Consider the following 18,169-nt stretch of genomic DNA (forward strand, 5'->3'; position numbering starts at 1 on the left):
GGATAAATGAGGAGCCGCTACATATTCTATCACCTTTCGGTGCTCCCATACGACCCCGCCAGACCATTAGGGCTCGGCCAGACCAAACGCGGCTAGCGGCGAGGTTAGCGGCAAGAGGTTCCCGCGGCAAATTGAAACCTTAGGTATCTTATGTAGGTGGCCAGATAGGAGGCGCGGGAAGCCTCGCGCCTGCTATCTGGCCACCTACATAAGATACCTAAGGTTTCAATTTGCCGCGGGAACCTCTTGCCGCTAACCTCGCCGCTAGCCGCGCTTGGTCTGGCCGAGCCCTTACGACCCCGCCAGACCATTAGCCTACCTTCATCAGAACTCCCAAGTTTTTGGTTAACTCATACAAGATGAATTCCATAAAGCAGACCTGCCGGTCAAATGGATACATCTGGAGATGGAAGTAGCACTTGAAGTTGAGGGTCAGTTCTTGCTCGAGGATAAGCGTGTTCCCCTGGCCACTGTAAAGTCTGTCTGGAGAAGAAAAAAATAAAATATTCTTGTGAGAGGAAAATGGAGTAATGTTAGAATAACTGTTAGGAGCCTGGATTTTCAAGTCAAACTAAGGTTTGCAGGAGCAATTCAGCTGACAAATCAACTACATAGAAAGAGAAAAACGAGGGTGGGGAAATAGATAAATTTATATGTACTAGTCATAATGATGGTTAAATATTAAGATAGATATGCACATATACGCAATACACGCAAGCCCCGTTCACTAGGGTATGACTACTCTCTCTCTCCCCACTCCCGAGGGACAGGGAGAGCTGAGCGTGACAGAAATAAATAAATAAATAAATATATATATATATATATATATATATATATATATATATATATATATATATATATATATATATATAATATATACATATATATAATATATATATATATATATATATATATATATATATACATATATATATATATATATATATATATATATATATATATATATATAGCCAGACACTTGCTCTTTATTATATAAGAGAGCTTGTCTATAGATGTGGAGAAAACGACAATAGCTAGCAACATATTTCCCACCTCTTTATTTTCAAATTCCTTTAACCCTGGGTAGTTTCGTTCCTACTCGCGAAATTGAAAATTTACTTTTGAGAAATGGTGGATAAGATCTAGAATCCTCCCATCCCTACAGACACAAGAAAAAGATGAAATAAAATCGCAGTAATCTTGCCTTCCAATATAGTGGTATCGTCATCGGGCATTGGCTCTGTCAACCGCTTCACGTAGATCGCCTGCGAGTGAACGTCCAACTTAGCGGCGCTAAGCGTCCCATCTCGATACTTGAACCTCGGTATCCAGACGGACGATTGTGCGCCCACGAGATTCTCCCTGTAATTCTCCCTGATGTTCTTATACTTCAGCCTGCGATCCTCCCACATAAGGGTGATCAGCATATCAATCCCGATACTGAACGAAGAGAGGTCGAACTTCTTGATGGAGGTGACGTTGAAGGAAATGTAGACGGGCAGAGGCTCCGCCTGAACGCTAGGTGGCGGGATCCTCTGCGAATACCCGGGAGGCAGTTCAACCACCGAACAGTCAATTTCGTCGCTTTCGTCAATGCAGTGCACAGACAAGTCACATCTGGCGTCTTTCGGAATGCAGGATCCGTCATTGCAAGTGTACTGGTCCTTGTTGCAGGAGGTCAGCAGGAACTTGGTCTGTAATTGGGACAATTATATGCAAGATACGAGTTATTTTATTGAAAAGTTTGTTTGATGGAAAAAGGGTACACTCGGGCACACTTTTCTATCTTATTTCTCTTCCTCTTGTTTTGTTGTAGTTTTTTTTATAGTTTATGTAGGAAATATTTATCTTAATATTGTTACTGTTCTTCAAATATTTTGCATTTCCTTGTTTCCTTTCCTCACTGGGCTATTTCCCCTGTTGGGGCCCATTGGTTTATAGCATCCTGCTTTTCCAACTAAGGGTTGTAACTTAGCAAGTAATAATAATAATAATAATAATAATAATAATAATAAATCGGCATCATCTTATTACTCTCTCTCTCTCTCTCTCTCTCTCTCTCTCTCTCTCTCTCTCTCTCTCTCTCTCTCTCTCATACACACACAACAAGACATCTCTTTCCTAGACTACCCCATCTTACTGTGAGAACTTCATAAGTCCTTACAACGTCAAGGAAAAATTTTCCAACTAACCACTCTACCAATCAAAATAACCTTTGAATAATTGTCTTTAATCTATTCTAACATCACTCCACTGTTACTGATACTGATACGCGAGGGGTCTGATCTCGTCTAGCCAACCGTCCACGGTTACTGATACCGATACGCGAGGGGTCTGATCTCGTCTAGCCAACCGTCCACGGTTACTGATACCGATACGCGAGGGGTCTGATCTCGTCTAGCCAACCGTCCACGGTTACTGATACCGATACGCGAGGGGTCTGATCTCGTCTAGCCAACCGTCCACGGTTACTGATACCGATACGCGAGGGGTCTGATCTCGTCTAGCCAACCGTCCACGGTTACTGATACCGATACGCGAGGGGTCTGATCTCGTCTAGCCAACCGTCCACGGTTACTGATACCGATACGCGAGGGGTCTGTTCTCGTCTAGCCAACCATCCACGGTTACTGATACCGATACACGAGGAGTTTGATCTCATCTAGCCAACCATCTACGTTTACGTCCCCTCTGTTTACTTTCTATTTTCTTTTTTTCTTTACCACTTACCCACTTTACTATGCAACGTCTTTAACTTGTCCTTAATAGCTATAGTTTTTATTCACATTGAAGAAAGACAGCGGACCCTATAAATGTAAATAGATTATCTACTTAAACTACTTCACCAAAATAATGATACTTGTACCAATGAAAAAAAGATGAACTCAGGCCCCATAAATGCAAATAAATGACCTACTTAATGGGATCTACCTCTCAAACCTCTGCCCCAAATTCAACTATTGCTTTGTTCTTACCTCTGTTGTGTATTGAGCCCTGTTCAGACTTCTTCTTCTTCTTCTTCTTCTTCTTCTTATTATTATTATTATTATTATTATTATTATTATTATTATTATTATTATTATTATTATTATTATTATTATTATTATTATTATTATTATTATTATTATTACTACTACTTGCTAAGCTACAACCCTAGTTGGAAAAGCTTATGCCCAGGGGATGACCCACCTATTTTTGTAAAACTGATCCACCTGTTTTTTTTTCTTTCTTTCTTTTAATTGGCCTACCTCTTTTTGTGAAACTGACCCACCCCTTTATGTAAAACTGACCAAGACCTTTGTGAAACTGACCCACCCTTTTATGTAAAACTGACCAAGACCTTTGTGAAACTGACCCACCCTTTTATGTAAAACTGACCGAGACCTTTGTGAAACTGACCCACCCTTTTATGTAAAACTGACCGAGACCTTTGTGAAACTGACCCACCCCTTTATGTAAAACTGACCGAGACCTTTGTGAAACTGACCCACCCCTTTATGTAAAACTGACCAAGACCTTTGTGAAACTGACCCACCCCTTTATGTAAAACTGATCAAGACCTTTGTGAAACTGACCCACCCCTTTATGTAAAACTGACTAAGACCTTTGTGAAACTGACCCACCCCTTTATGTAAAACTGACCAAGACCTTTGTGAAACTGACCCACCCCTTTATGTAAAACTGACCAAGACCTTTGTTAAACTGACCCACCCCTTTATGTAAAACTGACCAAGACCTTTGTGAAACTGACCCACCCCTTTATGTAAAACTGACCAAGACCTTTGTGAAACTGACCCACCCCTTTATGTAAAACTGACTAAGACCTTTGTGAAACTGACCCACCCCTTTATGTAAAACTGACCAAGACCTTTGTTAAACTGACCCACCTTTTCTTGAGTACATCGATCTCCAGATATCTTCCACTCGTGGACCCCAACGGGATACTCCCCTTTCCTCTTCAGAATCATCGTGCCGGTGATTTCTTCGTACAGCCGGCTCTTTATCACCCAATTGTTATTCTCGAACATGATCATGGTGTGCCAAACCCCATCGAACACCAGGTCGTATTTATCGTTCTCTCGAAAGGAGAATGTTCGATCTAGGAGGGAGATCTTACAAGGTCCTCGTAGTCTGAGCTCTGGATGGATGGTGAAGTTGCACAGAGTGCAGACCTCGATCCCACATGGGCAAGATGCCCACTTGTACGGATCGTGACTGACAGTAGCTGCACATTGGGACTCGTTTGTTACGGTCTTGTACTGCGAGAGGAAATTAAACCATTCTATTGGACGCCTGTCTCTGAGGTTCCGCCAGGTTCCAGTAGCCAGGTCGCCATTAAAGCCAAGCCAGAAGAGATGAGTCCAAATATCTTGGCACTTTTCTCGGTATGGCAGGAACTGGTGGTATAGCTTCTCGTTTAGTTCTGGACTTTGGGGAAGAATAATTTCTCCCTTGATCTTGCGACACCAGGATACCGAATCGGGGAAATTCCTCTTCTCGGAAAAGAACAAGTAGAATTCAGTGGTATGTTCGCTGCATATCGTGTCAAGATAGACCTTTTGAAGCTCAACGCCGCCAACTTTCTCGAATATATCCTCATTCAAACTAACAATTGGCTTACGAAGTGTAGGCGGGTCCCTACAGTCCATTATTTCCTTTATATCATTGGGCATCAGGAATGAGTCGTAGAGTCTGTAGTCAGCTATCTCTCCATCTAAAGTTTCAAGTATGTGGAAACCTCCGTCAGGCGTGTAGAGCCTCTGGCCTAGCACGAAGCGTCCTCCCGCTCGCACTTCTAACTTGTTGCCAACGCCGATTTTAGAGTAATCGATTTTCAGGTTGATTTTAGTTACCTGGAAAAAAATTATGATATTTTTGGAGTGAAAATTCAGATCTTAGGTTTTAATAATGTAATAGAATATACAAATATATTGACATTTTGTTACCTGGAAAAAAAAAAATGATATTTTTGGAGTTAAAATTCAGATCTGTTTTTAATAATGTAATAAAATGTACAAATAGACTTTAGTTACGTGGAAGAGATATAATATTTTTGGAGTGAAAATTCAGATCTTAGGTTTTAATAATGTAATAGAATATACAAAGAGACTTTAGTTACCTGAAAAAAAATATGATATTTTTGGGGTGAAAATTCAGATCTTAGGTTTTAATAATGTAATAAAATGTACAAAGAGACTTTAGTTACCTGCAAAAAAAATATATTTTTGGAGGGAAAATTCAGATCTTAGTTTTTAATAATATAATAAAATATACAAATTGATTTTAGTTACCCGGAAAAGTTATATTTTCGGAGTGAAAATTCCAACTAAAATTACTATATTTAGGAATATTCAAGTCTTAGATTTTAATAATGTAATTGACTTTCTGTTGTCTGGAAAAGTTATATTTTTTGAGTCTAAACTCCAACCGAAATTATTACATTTGGGTATATTCAAATCTTAATTTTTAATAATGTAATAAAATGTACAAATATATCGATTTTTTGTTACCTGGAAAAGGAAATAAGGAAATAAATAAACTACATGAGAAATAATGAACAATTAAAATAAAATATTTTAAGAACAGTAATAACACTATATCTTTCACATATGAACTATAAATAGAACTTATGCCAGTCTCTGTTCAACATAAAAAAAAACATTTGCTTCAAGTTTGAATTTTTGAAGTTCTACCGATTCAACTACCTGATTAGAAAGATCATTCCACAACTTGGTCACAGCTGGCATGAAATTTCTAGAATACTGTATAGTATTGAACCGAATATGATGGAGAAGGCCAGACTATTTGCGCATAGTAATTGCCAATTGTATCTTTACTTTACAAATTACATCTATGAACATTTTACAAAATATGTAGCATCACATATCAATGAAAAGATTTAGCTATAGGCTTACGATAATAGATGTAAGTCTTGCCTTGTATAGTTTTTGTGTTATGAGTTGAGTAAAATGAAAATAGAGTTTAACTAACCTCATTGACTACATGAACAAAATAGAAATAATAATAATGTTTATTGGACAGAAACATATTTACATACAAAATATTTACAAAAAAAGATTCGGTCCAAGCCCATGTGGAGCAGAGCTCTTCGGGCAATAATACAAACAAAATAATATCATCAATAAAAAAAAAAATTATAAAAAGTAAATATTGATATAGATAAACTAAATGTACACATACATATACATAAGCATATAATTATGCATACATATACAAATACATACATATACACACACACATACACATAGATACATACCTAAAAATAAATGGAAATGTATATTCATATAATAAAGAAGTGCGGAATAATAAATAGTGCAAATTTTGAATTTAAACAGGATTGATAATTCAAAATGAAATCTATAAAAAAAAATTACTTACAGCATCATCATTGACGACGTAGAGCGAGCGAGCGGTCAAGTTGAGTCCAACGGCAATGTGGACCCATCTAAACATTTTAGGTTCATATTTAATCGCTTCTGAGACCAAGCCATTGCAGCAGTAGACGTGCATGTTCTTTTTCTTCGGTGCGAGTTCTGCCGAGAGAGGAATAGGTACAAGGAATTTGAGCATTTAATGTCTTTATTTGAAACGCCATTATTTAATAGAACTTTAATTATCCTGTCGAATTATTCATCGGTCAATTTCAATGAAGAACAGTGAGAGTTAGTAGGTTGCCCAGGGCAACAGCCACTCGTTGAGATACTACCGCTAGAGGTGCGGGGTCCTTTGACTGGCCAGATAGTACTACGTTGGATCCTTCTCTCTAGTTACGGTTCATTTTTCCCTCTTCCTACACATATACCGAATAGTCTGGCCTATCCTTTACATATTCTTCTCTGTCTTCATACACCTGACAACACAGATTACCAAACAATTCTTCTTCACTCCAGGGGTTATTGCACTGTAATTGTTCAGTGGCCTACACATACACCGAATAGTCTGGCATATTCTTTACAGATTCTCCTCTGTCCTCATTCACCTGACAACACTGTGGTTATTAAACAATTCTTCTTCACCCAAGGGGTTAACTAATGCACTGTAAATGTTCAGCGGCCGCTATCCTCTTAGTAAGGGTAGAAGAGACTCTTTAGCTATGGTAAGCAGCTCTTGTAGGAGAAGGGCACTCCCAAATCAAACCATTATTCTCTAGTCTTGGGTAGTGCCATAGCCTCTGTACCATGATCTTCCACTGTCTTGGGTCAGAGTTCTCTTGCTTGAGAGTGCACTCGGACACACTATTCTATCTCATTTCTCTTCCTCTTGTTTTGTTAAAGTTTTTAAAGTCTATTTAGGAAATATTTATTTAAATGTTGTTACTGTTATGAAGATATTCTATTTTTCCTCGTTTCCTTTCCTCACGGGGCTATTTTCCCTGTTGGAGCCCCAGGGCTTATAGCATCCTGCTTTTCAACTAGGGTTGTATAGCATTGTATAGTTCTCGCCGTCAGTCTCGGCTAGCGTCGAAACAGAATCTCGAACTCTCGTAGAACACATCAATATTTTCGATTTAAAATTACATTAACATATATAAAAAATGAATTGTTTTATTTTTACTATTAACATGAAAAAATTTAATCACTTTTCACACATTTTGTAATATAATATACGTAAATTTAACGTAACATAAAACAAAAGTAAGGAAAGCTTACCCACTAAAAATTCTTCGCTGGAACCATTTATTGAATAACTGATAAGAGGTATGTGTGAGGTGAAATGTCGTAGCCGTACATGAAGAGTCAATGTCACCTGTTGGTATAAAATTCATGAAATGTCAAGTATCGTTTATGAAATAATTTTATATAAAATATTTAAACCTTCGACAGTTCATCTTGTTGATAATTATTAAGATTTTTATTTTCTATTGGTCTAAGGTTTTCCAGCGACGCAAACACACACACACACACACACACATATATATATATATATATATATATATATATATATATATATATATATATATATATATATACTGTATATATATATATATATATATATATATATATATATATATATATATACTGTATACATATATTATGTATATATATATATATATATATATATATATATATATATATATATATATATATATATATATATATATATATATATATATATATATATGTCCACTGGAAATTACTTTATGATAAATGCTTCTGGCTGGGCAAGGATTCGAACCTAGGCCCTAGGAAAGTGGTCCCTACCGGCATTGTTTTGTCTTAGGGCATAGGTCATTATTATTATTATTATTATTATTATTATTATTATTATCCAAGCTACAACCCTAGTTGGAGAAGCAGGATGCTATAAGCCTAGTGGGCTCCAACAGAGAAAATAGCCCAGTGAGGAAAGGAAAAGAGGAAAAATAAAATATTTTTAGAAGAGAAACAACAAAATAAATATCTTCTATATAAACTATAAAAAACTTTAACAGGACAAGAGGAAGAGAAATTAGATAGAGTAGTGTGCCCGAGTTTACCTACAAGCAAGAAATCTATTATTATTATTATTATTATTACCTCCGCCAGGAGGTTATGTTTTCGGTTCGGTTTGTTTGTTTGTTTGTTTCTCTGTTTGTCTGTCTGTCTGTGGACAACGTAGAGGCCACATTTCTACACGGAATCACTTCAAACTTGGCCAAGTAGTTCCCCAATGTGTATGGAAGAACTGATTAAATTTTGGTCAAGGTCACCCCAAGGTCAAGGTCACAGGGGTCACTGGTGTCACTATGACATAAGTGGCCATATCAAGAGACAGAAATAAAGCACTGACTTTTGCATAAGCCAACAGGGAAGTCCTAGTCCAGGCGCAACCCATGGGTGATGTTCAAATTTATAAAGGTCAAAGGTCAAGGTCATATTGGTGCATTATATCAATGTCATATTAAGTATCAGTGGCAAATGAACAAAGATCACTTGAAGGTCAAAAGTCAAGCAGGTCACTTGAAGGTCAAGGTCACGTGAAGGTCAAGGTCACGTGAAGGTCAAGGTCACCTGAAGGTCAAGGTCACGTGCGGAGGTATGTCCTCTACGAGGACCATGTCCGCGTTCAGGACTTGCTCACTTGTTATTATTATTATGATGATGATGATTATTATTATGGTTATTATTATTATCATCATCATTATTATTATTATTATCATTATCATCATCATCATTATTATTATTATTATTATTATTATTATTAGTAGTAGTAGTAGTAGTAGTAGTAGTAGTATTAGTAGTACCTGTTCCAAATCCGGAAGTAGATCCATTCCACCATCCAGCATGGAGTCAATCGTGGCTTTCTCTCCCGTCTGGAACTTGGCCAAAGTGATCAACTCTCTCTCTGGAAAGTAAAAAACAAAAACGTCTTCAGTTTCCCCTTGAGAGCCTTAATATCTTCGGTCTTTCGGATATCTCGTGGGAGCTTACTGATATATATATATATATATATATATATATATATATATATATATATATATATATATATATATATATACATAAATATGTATATATATTTATATACATATATATGTATATATATGTATATATATATATATATATATATATATATATATATATATATATATATATATGTATATATAATATATATGCATATATATATATATATATATATATATATATATACATATATATATGCATAAATAAATATATATATATATATATATATATATATATATATATATATATATATATATATATATATATATATATATATATATACATATAGGTTCCAAGAATTTGAAATAATCTGTAACGATTTATAAGCACTTATATCGGAAGATTGCACCCGACGTCCTTTTCTTTCTAAACAAACACATTACCAGTTTACTAAAAGAAAAAAAAAAAAAAAAAAAAAAAAAAAAAAAAAAAGTTATGTTTTAGTCGTTATATACGATCAATGTATTTACCAACGAATATTGAGCCGATATCAAAGTTGAGAAGCAGTTCATATTCTCTTTCGATTATCGAGAAAATATTTCCAGTAAGAGGCAGCGAGTGTTTCGGAGCTAAACATCAATACTGAGATAAGCCAATGATTAAGGGCAGAAGTGAAATGATTTTTTGCGTTGCTAGAACAAAGCCCCCAGAAGAATATTGGGAGTTAAATGGCTGTTTGTTTGGCTAGGAAAAAAAGCCCCCAGAAGATTATATTGGGAGTTAAATGGCTGTTTGTTTTGCTAGGAAAAAAAGCCCCCAGAAGAATATATTGGGAGATAAATGGCTGTTTGTTTTGCTAGAACAAAGCCCCCAGAAGATTATATTGGGAGTTAAATGGCTGGACAGGATTAGAAATAAAACTATAAGAGAGATTACTCGAGTGCCTTATGTGGATGAGATCATGGCGAGGGGTAGATGGAGATGGTTTGGACATGCTCTTCGCACTTCCAAAGAGAGATTAGTTCACCAAACTTTCAACTGGGCTCCGCAAGGTACTAGAAGAGTTGGAAGATCAACGCCTATATGGCTGAGGACTATAAAGCGCAAAGTAGATGATGAATGGAGAAGTATTGATTTAAAAGCTCAAGATAGAGGCGACTGGCGAAATCTAACCGAGGCCCTTTGCGTCAATAGGCGTGGGAGGAGATGATGATAATGATTTTTAAGAGGGAAATAGTTACAAGGAGTTACAAGGATTTTGGATGTTTCAAAGACTTTCTGGCCCATCCGCGGAGACTCCATTTGCTCTTGGGAAGTGCGAATATTATTATTATTATTATTATTATTATTATTATTATTATTATTATTATTATTATTAGCTACAAATCTATTTGTAAAAGTAGGATGCTATAATCCCAAGGGCTCCAACAAAGAAAAATAGCCCAGTAAGGAAAGGACATGGGGAAATAAAACTACTACTACTATTATTATCATTATTATTATTATTATTATTATTATTAGCTAAGCTACAAATCTATTTGGAAAAGTAGGATGCTATAATCCCAAGGGCTCCAACAAAGAAAAATAGCCCAGTAAGGAAAGGACATGAGGAAATAAAACTACTACTACTACTATTATTATTATTATTATTATTATTATTAGCTAAGCTACAAATCTATTAGTAAAAGTAGGATTCTATAATCCCAAGGGTCCAACAAAGAAAAATAGCCCAGTAAGGAAAGGACATAAGGAAATAAAACACTATCACTTCAAGAACTTATAGTATATACGATACTTACTAGCTTCAGTAGTGGATGAAACCCACAGACAGCAAACTACCAGCATCACAACATAGGGTGTCATTTTATCGGTACACTGAAACAAAAAGGAAAAAAAAAATGTTTAATAATTTACTATGAGACGCTAACCTATTTTGGCATGGATTAAATTCTATGTTTAAGGTTTAAAGGCAGCTCATGAATGGTAGGAGCGAGCAGGACAATGCCCTAGAGACTGACCATGTTACGTGTGATCAGCGACCAAGTCCCCTCTCCACCCAAGCTATAGTCAATTTTTTTTAGTGAGGCAGATTTGCACCGACTCGCAGGGGTGCCCTTTTCAGCTCGGAAAGTTTCCAGATAGCTGATTGGTCGGAAGTATTCGGACAAAAATACTTCTGACCAATCAGCTATTAGGAAACTTTCCGAGCTAAAAGGGCACCTCTGGGAGTAGGTGCAAATCTGCCTCACTAAAAAAATTGACTATAGAATCAATTGATGCTGATGATTCAGCAGATAGACCTATAGGCTCCAACCACCCTCCTTAGCTCACAAGGATGGTGAGTTTGCAGCGACCAAAGGAACTAACGAGTTTGACTGGGCCTCTATATAATAATGAGCAAGTGTCATATATATATATATATATATATATATATATATATATATATATATATATATATATATATATATATGTGTGTGTGTGTGTGTGTGTATATATATAGTATGTACATATATATATATATATATATATATATATATATATATATATATATATATGTGTGTGTGTGTGTGTGTGTGTACATATATATATATATATATATATATATATATATATATATATAGAGAGAGAGAGAGAGAGAGAGAGAGAGAGAGAGAGAGAGAGAGAGAGAGAGAGAGAGAGAGAGAGAGAGAGAGAGAGAGAGAGAGATATCACTAGCTCTGGGCTAAGCTACAACCCTAGTTAGAAAAGCAGCATGCCATAAGCCCAAGGGCTCCAACACGGAAAAAAAGGGCCCAGTGAGGAAAGGAAACAAACTGCAAGAAAAGTTATGAATAATATATTAAAAAAGATTTTTTTTTCATATATAAACTATAAAAAGACACTTATGTCAGCCTCTTCAACATTGAACGCAAATTGCTAAACCAGCGGGTTGTGGGAATGGTTAAGTGTGTGTGTGTGTGTGTGTGTGTGTGTGTGCACCTAAATATTTAGACGTCATTTATGACGGCTAGGGTACACTAGTCTTAATAAAATAAACAGCATGAATTAATACATTTACAGCTGAAAAGATGTTTATACTGGCCAGTTAAAGCACTGAATAATTCTTATCAATTGTGACTTGATCAAGAGAGATAAGGACAAAAGAAAGCCTGAAACAATATTGATTTGCCGGTTCACTTTAATATGCAATTATTGTTATTTAATTAATAACATCGCAGTTATTCAGTGCAACGGACGCTGTCAAATTTTAAAAAAGTTTGCATTCTAGACGAAAATATTACAATGGCCTATCCAGTTTCTTGGTGATTTTGAACTCGGTAATATATACTTTGATACAAAATAATCCTTGCGTAGAACTTAGGCTTTTCCATATTACCAGCGGTATAATCTAACTATATATTTCAATAACGATGATATTTTTTCTCACTAAAGCATCTTTCTAACACGGATAGGCCTATACGCCGTCAGTCTATATGGCATTGTCCTGCTTGCTAGGGCATTGTCCTGCTTGCTAGGGCATTGTCCTGCTTGCTAGGGCATTGTCCTGCTTGCTAGGGCATTGTTCTGCTTGCTAGGGCATTGTGCTGCTGGGTATTGTCCTGCTTGCTAGGGCATTGTTCTGCTTGCTAAGGCATTGTGCTGCTTGCTAGGGTATTGTCCTGCTTGCTAGGGCATTGTCCTACTTGCTAGGGCGTTGTCCTGCTTGCTAGGGCATTGTTCTACTTGCTAGGGCATTGTCCTGCTTACTAGGGCATTGTCCTGCTTGCTAGGGCATTGTTCTACTTGCTAGGGCAATATCAATGTCCCTTACGTCTGGAAAAGCAAGATGCTGTGAGCCAAGGGGCCCCAACAAGGAAAATAGCCCAGTGAGGAAAGGAATTATGGAAAAATAAGATATTTTAAGAACAATAACAACATTAAAATAAATATTTCCTATATAAACAATAAAAACTAACAAAACAAGAGGAATTTGCTTTGAATAGGGTACTAAAGAAGAACTTGAAAACAGATATTAGTAACAATACTGACGTCACTTACCTTTAAGCATTTGACAAAGAATTTAAAGTTGTTGAGGCTTAACCCATCTCTCTAGCGATCCAATGCGTTTCCGACAAAGGCTTCCTGCCAAGTACCGTATAATTTTGCAGACAGCCCGTCGTGTAGGATAAAAAGCTCATGAATCGATAGTTTAGATAATTTGGATTTATGTTTTAAAAGTTTCAGAAAACCATAAATTCACTGCCTGCGTGTTTATATCTTTCGTAAAATGCTGTTTGACCAAGAAGGTGAACGTTGACATAAGAATTAAACATTATATTTCAAATATTATATTCTGTTCTTCATCTTTTCACAGGTAAATAAAAACAGGAAAATATATGTAAAAGGCTGATTTTATATTTTCCAATGAAACTTTGGAGAAATAAATGAATTTAAATGTAAACGACTCTCGAACGATATAGACAAAAAATGCATAAATGATACGGTAATTAAGCCAAATAAGACACTAAATCAATGTAATAATTGTAGTATTAGTAAACTGACTACATTCTACAAAATAAATATATAGTACGCTCATTCTAAAGAGACTAGAGAGAAAGATTAATGAAAAGCTGAGAGATGAACAAGCAGGATTTAGAAAAGGTAGTTGTGTTGTACTGACCAAATTTTCATTTTAAGTCATGTGGTACAGAAATGTGTAGAATATATAAATTAACTTCTGATTGCATTTGTGGACTATGAAAAACCCTTTTATAGTGTGCACCGGCCAATTTTGTGGAGAGTCCAGCGTTTTTATGGAGTTCCTCTAAAATGTGTAAATTTGATTGTCTGTTCATGAGTATAGCAAGTACAAAATCAATGTTAGTGGAGTCCTATCAAATGAATTTCCAGTAAACAGTGGAGTACTCCAAGAGAATGTATTGTCACCTATGTTGTTTATCCTCCTCATGGATTTTGTAATGCATAGAACAGTTGGGGATGGTGGGGAAGGATTGGACTAGATTGGTAACAGGAAATTAGCTGACCTAGAGTATGCTGATGACGCTGTCCTTATCAACAGAACACCGCAGGTCTTGCAAAGTTTGTTTATCAGAATGCATGACATATCACATGAGGTTGGAATCAAGATAAATAGAAGAAAGACAGATGACGAGAGAGGAACATGCAATGGAAGATGAAATATCTTTAGAAGGAGAAAGGATTAATGAGTTGCACTCATTTAGACATTTAGGAACTATGATCTCTAATACAGGATATTTAGAATTCGAGTTTAATGGAAGATTGAATGAAAGCAAATCAGACAATGGTTAGGTTAGGTAAAATTTGGAAATAAAAATCAGACTATATATAAGTTTAGTGAGATCGGTGTTACTGTATGGACTGAGTCATGGTATGACAATGAAACAATCTCAATTAGCTTTAGCAGATTTGAGAACAAAGCCCTCAGAAGAATATTAGAAGTTAAATGGCAGAACAGGATTAGAAATTAAACTATAAGAGAGATAACTCGAGTACCATATATGGATGAGATCATGGTGAGGGGTAGATGGAGATGGTTTGGGCGTGCTCTTTGCACTCCCCAAAGAGAGATTGGTTCACCAAATGTTTAACTGTGCTCCACAAGGCACTAAAAGAGTCGAAGATCTAGGCCTACATGGCTGAGTACTATGAATCGTGAAGTGGGAGATGATGAGTGGGGAAGTCTTGGTTTAAAAGCTCAAGATAGAGACAACTGACGAAATCTAATCGAGGCACTGTGTCAATAGGCCTAGGAGGAGATGATGGTGTATGTTCCTGGGTTCACATGCGTACATACTCAACCGTACACACATAGATATACTCGCACATACTCATATACAGAAGTATAAAAGCGCAATAGTTTCATACAAAAAAGTACCATTCGATAATAATAAGAAAATGTGGAAGATATGCTATGTATTTAAGTAAAGACATTCTTGCAAAGTAGGAACCGAAACTATACGAATCGAGTTACTCAACTTAAAAGTTTCAGACCATCTACCCTGCCAATTGACCAGCACTAAACGGAAATTGGTTTTAAATGGGGAATGATTTCATATAAAAAGTCGTATCATAAATTATATGTAACTCCTTGTCACTCCAGAGACTTAGTAATGTAGTTGGACGAAACATGAGCAATATAAAAAAAGTATACCGATATTTTGAAAATCGTAACGACATTGGTGAAGTTTTCTCTTAGCAGACTTGAATATTATTGTTTTCCTTTCTAAATATACTTATCGTATATTCCCTGAGGCTTCAAGAACCCAGGATTCATAAAATCCTTTAGTTAACAAGCTAATAAGATTGATTTAACACACAGAACTCCCTAAATATTCCTTTTAACATCGTTGTTTACTTCGTTCGATAAAGTAAAGACCATGTAAATATCTATAATCTATTTACTAGAATGTGGAGACTCTTGTAAACATAATTCACGATATGAACTACATGACGTTATACTTTATACGATTAGTTGGAATCAGATAAGGTTTAGAGATTACGATATTTATTGACTGGGAAATGTTCCTGCATGTTTGTCTGCTTCTAGACGCATACGTGACATTCGTTCAGGAGTACAGACGAAACGAGAGCTTTATTATTATTATTATTATTATTATTATTATTATTATTATTATTATTATTATTATTATTATTATTATTATACCAAGCTACAAACCTACTTAGAAAAGAAGAATGCTACAAGCCTTAGGACCCAACACGAAAAAAAAGTTATGTAGACGCAAATAATAAACCATGAAGTCCAAAATAAAGAAAAATATAAGATTAAACACGCTGGTTCCTCACAAAAACACTCGCATCTAGTTTGAACTTCTGTACACTAAATAACATAACTAATTATAAAAAGAATGATAACTTATGGAAACGTTACTGAAACCTTAGTAATATCAAACCTTGCATAAGAAAAAGTGAGTTTTAAAATTAAATGAGTTGTGGATGGAATCAATCACATATGAAGATCTAAATGTAAGAGCTAATAAAACTTACGGAAATTATGAATGAACAACGATATGAGGAATTGATATTAAGATCTGGAATAAGAATGTTGATAGAACTAATGTAATTGTACATTGATACTCGTGTCATATGTGGATAAGATCAAGTCGAGGGGTAGATGGAGATGGTTTGGTTATGGTCTTCGCACTCCCCAAGTAATTCACCAAACTTTCAACTGGGCTCCACAAGGCACTAGAAGAGTTGGAAGACCTAGGCCTACGTGGTTGAGGACTGTGAAGCGCGAAGTAGGAGATGATGAATGGAGAAGTATTGAATTAAAAGCTTAAGATAGAGACGACTGGCGAAATCTAACCGAGGCCCTTTGCTTTATTAGGCGTAGGAGGAAAAGATGATGATGAAGATGATAGAAATACCTTTAAATCTCCTATTGTTATTATTATTAGTATTATTATTATTATTATTATTATTATTGTTGTTGTTGTTGTTGTTGTTGTTATTATTATTATCATTACTTGCTAAGCTACAACCCTAGTTGGAAAAAGCAGGATACTATAAGCCCAGGGACTCCAACAGGGAAAATAGCCCAGTGATGAAAGGAAACCAAGCTAGGACCCCGGGGGGTCAGGCAATGGCTACAGATGATTCAGCAGGTAGATTAATATGTTCCCCCAATACCGGACCCCATCCTTAGCTCACGAGGATGGTATGGTTGCAGACACTACAAGAAACTACCGAGCTTGAGCGGGGGAATCGAATCCCAGTTTAGCTGATCGCCAGGCAAGGACGTTTCCAATAGGCCATCACAACCTTATTTTTATTATTATTATTATTATTATTATTATTATTCAAGCTACAACCCTAGTTGGAAAAGCAAGATGCTATAAGCCCAAAGGGCTCCAACAGGTAAAAATAGCCCAGTGAGGAAAGGAAACAAGGAAATAGATAAACGATATAAGAAGTAATGAAAAAATTAAACTAAGATATTTTTAAACGAGAGAGAGAGAGAGAGAGAGAGAGAGAGAGAGAGAGAGAGAGAGAGAGAGAGAGAGAGAGAGAGAGAGAGAGAGAGAGATTCAATATTATTAGATTGTCTATTCCGACATTATATGAAATATTGTTCCAATAATATCGCAAATTCACTTCTATTAGGCCAAATTGATCAACAAATATACTTATAGATTATGTTGACCTCCATGATGTAGGAAAACACGGAAATGGCTTTTTCAGTAATGTATAAAAGTTATAAAATATATCGCTAAAACGAATTTATAGGTTCACAGCGGCTAAGCTTTCTGTTATATATATATATATATATATATATATATATATATATATATATATATATATATATATATATATATATATATATATATATATATATATATACATATATATATATATATATATATATATATATATATATATATATATATATATATATATATATATATATTTATACATATAAAACTACATATAATGTATATACATATATATATATATATATATATATATATATATATATATATATATATATATATATATATATATATATATATATGTATATGTATGCGTAAAAATCACAGGAAAACGTGATGCTCAGATGCAGAAGAACCACAGGGAAAATGAAAATACAGAATATACACTTGAGTCCTGACTAGTTTCGTGATACTTCCTCAGAGGACTCTGAGGAAGTATCACGAAACTAGTCAGGACTCAAGTGTATATTCTGTATTTTCATTTTCCATGTATATGTATATATATATGTATATGTA

The 18,169-nt window shown here is 35.4% G+C and overlaps 1 protein-coding gene across 1 annotated transcript in view; it reads right to left on the reverse strand.

Moving 5' to 3' along the window:
- The window catches only part of LOC137617304 (uncharacterized), a 14,896-nt gene extending 8,422 nt beyond the window's left edge, over nucleotides 1-6,474 (reverse strand). Inside the window, exons 1-4 of the mRNA XM_068347312.1 lie at nucleotides 6,400-6,474; nucleotides 3,888-4,853; nucleotides 1,205-1,694; nucleotides 320-483 (exon numbers count right to left, since the gene is read on the reverse strand). Of these exons, the coding sequence (XP_068203413.1) occupies nucleotides 320-483; nucleotides 1,205-1,694; nucleotides 3,888-4,853; nucleotides 6,400-6,474 (1,695 nt within the window). The remainder of the gene's footprint in view (nucleotides 1-319; nucleotides 484-1,204; nucleotides 1,695-3,887; nucleotides 4,854-6,399) is intronic.
- Nucleotides 6,475-18,169: the final 11,695 nt, after the last annotated feature.

Source organism: Palaemon carinicauda, chromosome 2, assembly GCF_036898095.1.
Source record: "Palaemon carinicauda isolate YSFRI2023 chromosome 2, ASM3689809v2, whole genome shotgun sequence".
Taxonomy (NCBI): Eukaryota; Metazoa; Arthropoda; class Malacostraca; order Decapoda; family Palaemonidae; genus Palaemon; species Palaemon carinicauda.